Source organism: Euprymna scolopes, chromosome 22, assembly GCF_053919585.1.
Source record: "Euprymna scolopes isolate OS-2025 chromosome 22, ASM5391958v1, whole genome shotgun sequence".
NCBI lineage: Eukaryota > Metazoa > Mollusca > Cephalopoda > Sepiida > Sepiolidae > Euprymna > Euprymna scolopes.
The window spans coordinates 98,325,018-98,332,542 of record NC_136503.1 but is presented as its reverse complement, the minus strand read 5'-3'; the positions used below and the strand labels follow the sequence as shown (position 1 = coordinate 98,332,542).

General features: G+C 34.2%; 1 protein-coding gene across 5 annotated transcripts in view; it reads left to right on the top strand.

The window, feature by feature from the left end:
* LOC145243561 (phenylalanine--tRNA ligase, mitochondrial-like) overlaps positions 1-7,525 on the top strand; it is an 81,047-nt gene that overhangs the window by 37,495 nt on the left and 36,027 nt on the right. The window contains exon 1 of one of the 5 annotated variants that reach the window (XM_080106539.1): positions 95-211. The exons of 1 other annotated variant lie outside the window; for it this stretch is intronic. In XM_080106539.1, the coding sequence (XP_079962665.1) occupies positions 195-211 (17 nt within the window). In that variant the 5' untranslated portion in view covers positions 95-194. Of the gene's footprint in view, positions 1-94; positions 212-1,007; positions 2,395-4,332; positions 4,519-4,689; positions 5,117-7,525 lie in introns of those variants that run through there. 3 more of the 5 variants (XM_080106540.1, XM_080106538.1, XM_080106537.1) reach the window with 3 other exon arrangements.

Sequence of the window (7,525 nt, the reverse complement as noted above, 5' to 3'; positions counted from 1 at the left end):
TACTTAATTATTGGGCACTTCCTCCTGCAGGGCGTGGCTTACTCAGAGGCCCGGACACCACCCTCCCAGGCATTACTACCCCCTTTTAAAGGACAGATTCGTTTTTTCGCCAGGCGCTCTTAATAAGATGAGAAAACAGCAGTTCGAATAATCCAGATCAAACAAATATTCAATCCTCCTCTCAAAAATTCTAAATGATAAAAAAAATGTGGTAAATTTTTACATGGTTTCCACCTTAACATTTTCATTTATAATGACGACTTTGTAATGTTTTCGGGTATGCTGAAAACGAATATCGTATTTAAATTTTCCGCAAATAAGTAGTTTTGCGGATATTAAACAATGTCATTTCTTATGATATTGCTGATGATAACTTGGCACGCGCATACCAAGATGGCCACCAACAATGGCATAAGAAAAGGCATTGCTTAATATTCGGAAAATTACTTATTTGCAGAAAATTTTAATGCGATATTCGTTTTCAGGTAAAAATTTACGAAAAGTTTGTTTTAGTGTTTATAAAATGTGTTAATAGTCAGCTGCCATACTTCCTAACTTCTTGTGTACCTATTTACTATGCCTCCCGACGGGACAGAGTTAGACACCAGGGTCGTTTTTTAATGTGGAGAAAAGGTACAAAAATAATAAAAAAACTTCTTGTGTAACACTACCGGAAACGGTGACAGAGGAAATCAGTTCCTTCGCTTTTTTCCCCCTTCTTAAGCCTATATCTTCCATGTGCATGAAAAAAATAAAAAATAAAAACGTTTTTCCGATCTTTTTTTTTTTTTTTTTTTTTTTAATTTAATAATCGTTGAAAAGTTTGTTTTTTTTCGGTATTATTATTCTTATTATTCTTATTATTATTAAGGGTACTTGTACAGTTTAATCAAGACATTAAAAAATGAAAATATCGAAAAAAATAAAAAAGTTATATTGTACGTATCCGTTTTGACATGAAGATCTCCGAAAAAAAAAAAAAAAAAAATTAAGTTAATTTAATCGAGTTTTTTTTTTTTTTTTTTTTTTTTTTTTACAGCGAAAAAAACACGTTTTCATGAGAGCGCGTTGAAGGCAGACATCTTGGATTTGTTTTAAATTTTTGTTTGAATTTTAGAAAGGACACGGGAGATAACTTCATGTAAAGCGCCGACACTCCCTCCCCATCTTTAATACTAACTTTTCTTCCTAAAAATCGAACATTTTGCTCGGTATCATAACAAATTGTTTTTTCGCTGTAAAAAAAAACCCAAAAAACTAGTAGATGAAATTAAGTGAATTTTTTTTTTCCGGAAAACTTCATTCCATAACAGATACGTACAATTTAAACTTTTTTCGCTATTTTCATTTTTTTTTATGCCTTGACTAAACTGTACAAGTACCTAATTAAGAATTATTGAAAGTAGTTTTATTTTTTAAAGAATTATTGAAAACACGTTTAAAAATTTGGTGAAAGTGCACTGGGGGGGGGGGACCACCCGAAGATTTACCTTTAAAAAATTGATTACGAGGAGGTTGAAAATGAGAAAAATGCCTTTCGGAATAAACACCCCCAACCTACCTCCCATGTTAAGAACGGCTTTTGGAATAAACACCTTTTGCAGATTGAACAACTAGTGCGGCAGTGCGGCACTGCGGCACTGCGGCACTGCGGCAACCGTGCATTGATCGTCTTCGGGTGGTCCCCCAGTGCACTTTCACGAAAAATTTTAATCAGGAATTATTAAAATTAGTTTTAAAAGTTTTATAAACTTTTTTAATTTTGTTAATTTTTATTGTATACTTTTCAGTAATGTCCTTTTCTTATATTACACAATAGAAAATGCTGAAGAACAATAAAAGTGAAGGAACTGATTTTCCTTGTCACCGGTTCCGGTAGCAGACACATCAGAAGTTAGGAAACAGGGTTTCGCGAATTGCGCCTTTTGAAAAAACTGTTTGACCCTTTTTTTTTTTTTTTTTTTTTTTTGAATTGGCCTTTTTCGGATCATTTTATATAAATATTTATTTCATAGTAATTATTAGAGAAAAAGTTATAATTAAGTAATTTAAAAAGTAATTTGGATGTCAAAACTTGTAGATTTTCTTTATTTTTTATTTATTTATTTATTTTTTTTTTTTTAATTCTCGATTCATGGATTTGCATGAGAAAAACAGCCCCGGAATCAACATCTGCTAACATTTGTCATATTAGGAAAAAATATTTTTTTTCTAAAGACTAAAGGGCCGCACTGAGGGAATCTCACACCTAAATGTTTAAATTTGTTTTCACACTTACTAAACGTTTATATGGAACCTCTAGATATAGAGTACCTGACCATTCTCATCACCAGCTGAAATCATGTCATCATGTTATAAGTAAGCTTTTGTCTTTGTTGTCATTTCAACTGCAAGGTAATGTGTTTTGTTTTCGTATTCGTAAATGAACATTGTATGAAACATTGTATGAAACACCCTTCCAATGTGTTAACTGTCTGTCCCCTCAGCAATAATGAATTAATGAATTCCCTTCTCCATGTTAAAAAGAACTGTCCACTACGTCATCTCTTCACGTTCATATTTCTACTATCAATGAGGTACGTCGTTATATAAATGTCGTGCCAATATGTACTTCCCACTATTTAACATTATTTGTGAAACGTTTCGGTTGGATTTTACTTCGGCTGTCTTCAGGCATGTTTTTTTTTTTTTTTTTTTTTTACAAAGGAATCACCACTTATTAAGGCCCAGAGGTCACTCGAGGCTAAGGGTTAAACAGTGTACATTCGTCAAAAGGACAATATCATAGTAATCGATAGAAGTGCCAATTTGGTAAATTGGATTACTTAAGGGGAACGGCTTATCAAGAACTTGTTTACATTGGACTTGAAGACAGCCGTATTGTAGTCAGCTGGAAAGCAGGTAAACGGAAGAGAGTTCCACAGGTGTGCAATTCTAAGAAAGGAGCTTTGTTCATGGAATCTGTTTAAGTTTAGGCACAGATAAAGAGTGGGGGAAATTATTAATAATGTTTACAGCCAAACGAATGTTTCTTGTGAATGTTTGGTTAGGGGGGACCATAGATTGGAGCTCAGACGAGCACTTGCCATGAAAATAATGTTAAAACAGAGACAGGTTCGCAACGTCTCTTCTGTGAGAAAAAGTTTGCAGGGAAGAGAAAAGGGCATCCCTCACTAGGCTACGAAGTCTATTCTGAACTCTGTCAAGGCAGGATAAGGTCTTCCTAGCAGTTCTTGCCAGATGTGAAAGCAATTTGAAAAAGAAAAGAGAAATGTTACTGGCTCCGTAGATATTTTCATATTCTGTGAATTAGTATCTATTTTATGGTTTTAGTTTCGAATTTGTGAAAAAATTGGTGGACAAACTAGACCACATGAACTCCATTCGTCCATCTATCCAGTTCATTATGGAAAATGAGCACAACAACAAACTCGCATTCCTGGATGTATTAATAATCCGTATGGATCAGAAGTTTGTATCTTCCATATATCGAAAAACCAACCTTCATGGGAAAATACCAGAATTTCAACTCACACCATCCATATAAGGTACAAAAAAAGAATCGTTAGGGCTTACAACACTGTACCAGAACAATATGTAACGACGACAACACATACCAGGAAGAGTTGGACAACCTAAGAAAAACCCTTCATCGAAATGATTATCCTGAGAGCATTACATCAGATCCTGAAAACATAGAGCAAACACCAAAGGACAATTCCCGAAAACTTGCCACAGTGTACACACCATACATAAAAAGGTCTTGTCAGAAAAAAATTAAAAAATATGCAAGCCATATGACAACAACAATATTCAAAAGTGATTCACCTCTCAAAAAAACACATAGTACTCCTCAAGCCCCAACCAAAAGTCTCACGACAAAAAAATTATGAGATTTCATACAAATGCGGAAAACCATACAAAGGTGAGACCAGTCGCATCCTAAAGATAAGGCTAAAAGAACAACGTAAAGCTGTGACATGGGGAGAGGTCAAAAGTTGGGACTAGCCGATATGGAAAAATAAGGAACGCACTTCCCTTTGTGAAACGAGATCAAAATAATTAACAGGGATGCAAGGTGGAAAGTCAGGCGTCAGGCGACTCAATGAGGCGGCACATATGTTAAAAAAAAAAAAATTACTAAGCAGACCAAGCCTAGGTTTGAATAACATTTGTAAGCCTCTAATTATAGAAAAAAAACAAAAACAAATATTGCCAGCCTTAAAAATTTGGCGATGGAAGAGAGATAATCTCCTATCGATTTTTATTAGAGTTGCCTCCCCTTTGTCGACCAATTTTTTTTTTTAGTCAGAAATTCGAAACTAAAGCCATAACACATTGAAGATTAAAAATACGGGGGACATACTTATCTCCCTTTTTGGCACGTGAATGGCAGACTATTTTTTTAAGAGTATAGCGATAGACTTTTTTTTTTTAACTAAAACAAAATAGTAGTTGTTATACTCGATGAATTTTCGTAATTTTTGGATATATTACTATTTTCGACATGACAATTAAGTAAGTATTGTTGGTTTTGCTTAAAACGATATATTTTAAAAATCGATCTGTCGACTCCAAGCACGATAATTAATGTTCTACCTTATCGTCTTAATTTTTGGATAATTTCATTACTGCGACATGAAAATTCAGTAGATACTATTCATAATGGTATCATTTGAAGTGGGAGGAGAGACCAGTTTAGATTATGGGAGTGCCCCAGTGCCCCGCCTTCCCGAACGGTCTTAATTTTCCATTTACTGAATTGTTCTTGACTTGTGCAATTTTTTTCCTATTAATTCACTTTATAAGTTCGTCTATCTGCCTATCTTCCTCACCCCTCCTGCACTTTATGAACTATTCTTAAAAAAAAAAAAAAAAAAAAAAAAAATGCAATAAACTTTGTTTACTTTTTTCGAGTGAATTGTAATTCGAGGAATTGTTAGTTGCAAATAATGATTGCTCCCTGAAAGTTAAAGTGTCATGGCGTCGTAGTGTTTCCATGGCGTCTGGTTTTTTTCAGCGTAGAACTCAATTCGACTTCGATTCTTTAGTGTGAGACAAAAAAAATTTAAGGAAACGGCATAAAACTTTATTCAAGGATGATTATTACAAACCGGTAAGTAAAAATGCAACAAGCCGAAATTTTTTGTTTTTCTATTTTACAAAACTCGCAAGGTCAAAAAAGACGCCCGTTTTATTTTGTTTGTTTTGAAATGTTTTTTTTTTTTTCTTTTAATATGAAAATAAATTTCGTTTTTAAAAGTAAATTGCAAATGGTATAGAGTAAATAACGAAATTGTTTATTGCAGTTTAGATAATAAACACAGGTTTTCCCGCGTTGGAAATCCGGCTAATTCGTGTTACCGGGTGTTTTTATACATGCGACCTTACGTCTCGGTCTCTTTCTCTCTCTCTCTCTCTCATATATATATATATATATATATATATATATATATATATATATATATATATATATGTTACTATCTGAATGTCAAATATCAAATCACCGCTAAGAAAAATCGTCCGCGTCCATTAAACTTAACCATAGAACCGGATCTCTAAAACGAAACTTGTTTTTATTACCAGAAAGTATGTCTTTCTCCTGTTAGTAATTCGGGGTTTGTATTACTGTACACATAGATTCGAAAAAAGTTCTCAAAAAACATATATAACAAATAAATGTTATCAAAAGCAAGATAAGTTACTTTTCTACCTAACTGGATATATTTTTCGTGTTTTTATTCAATGTAACATGTTTATTCAGCTCGAAAAACATACATGTTTACCGATGTATTGGAAAATTCAAGATGGCGCCCGACTCTTTCTTTAACACGGTAAGTTCGGGAAAAGGTGTTATAAATAATAAACTAGACAAAATACTATTAAAAAAACCACCGAATATATGTCAACCTATGTCACGGTAACATATATTGAGCGAGTTTCTAACAGTATTTTGTCTAGTTTTATATTTATAGCACCTTTTCCCAAACTTACCGTGGTAAAGAGAGTCGGGCGCCATTTTGAATTTTCCAATAGATCGGTAAACACAGTGTTTTGCGAGCTGAATGAACATGTTACATTAAATAAAAACACAAAAAACATATCCAGTTAGGTCGAAAATTAACTTATCTTGCCTTTGATAACATTTATTTGTTATATATTTGTTTTTTGACAACTTTTTCGGAGCTGTGTACAGTAATACAAACCCGTAATTCGTTCTTACTAGTCCTCCTGGTCTAATGTAAGGGTATATATTTAAATGCTGCCCACATCAGAAATATGTGGCACAAGGCCAGAAAGTGGGAACCCCGCAGGGCTCCCCTAAAGAAGGGGCACTCCTGCAATTTTAAAAATTGCCTGAGTAACCCCATCGGCATTCCCTGGTCGGGGCAGCTCAGGCAGCAAGCAATAAACTTACCCCACCGGTTTCCGGCCCCTCACCTGTTGGGCTGAGTTTCAAGTGATGAATCCTTCACGTGTACTACCCTGTCTCCCTGCAGCCGAAGCCGCTAGGAGACATCCCATCACAACAGAGAATGTAAAGGTATGAGACTTTAGCCATATTTTCGCATCGCGAAAAACTAGTTCTGCTAGAAACTTGCGGCCGGTGTCACACAAAAATATTTCTCTTTTATCGTCCGACGAATTTGGGTTTGTGATGAAGTATAATTTAGAAATGTTTACTTTTTTACATTTTTTAAAATAAGTTTTTATTCATTTTTTTGAAAACTTGAAATTCACTTATCCAGAAAAAAAAAACGCAGTTTTTTGTTTTGTCGAGCCTGAACGAACTTTCCCTTTCTTGGATCTGAACCTGGGGGGATCACTTTTCAATTATACCCCCCCCCTTAATTTAAACAGAATGTTTGAAACGGTTCTTCTGATCGGTTAATGTCAGTGTGTTAGTAGGGAAAAAAGGTTAATTAAACCGCAGAAGCACCTGTTAAAACATTTGGTACTCATGCAGAGAGTGATCAGTGCTGAAATAACATTATTATTTAAAAAGCCATTCTTAACATGGGGAGGGGAGTGGTTTGTACCTATTCTGTACTTTAACCTTACAATTTAATAAAAAAAAAACTTTAATTAAACGTGGAAATACGATTTAAAAAATAGCGCGGATCACTCTCTGCATTAGTATAAAAAAAACTAGAGTTATCTCCCTTTTCATCTTATTTCCTTATAATTTAAATAAGACCCTGTCTCATTGGCCAAAGGTGCCGCTACTCGACCAATCACGGCCACCTATTTATTAAGCGGGACTAAAGACTCTCTTTAAACGCCCTCTTTCGTATGAACATTAGTGGAGAAAAGATGTATTATTCCATTTCTCTACTTAACTTGAAAGGAGCCGTCACTCAAGACGTTAAAAAAACTTTTTTGGACTTCTTAAAAAGCTGCAAACACAATTTTTTGCAACCTGCATATTTTACGTTCGTATTTTACGTTTGTGTTAAATACACTTTTTATTGTTCTTCGACTTCGTGTTTCTTTTTCATGCTGTTATATAGTTATTATTATTAGT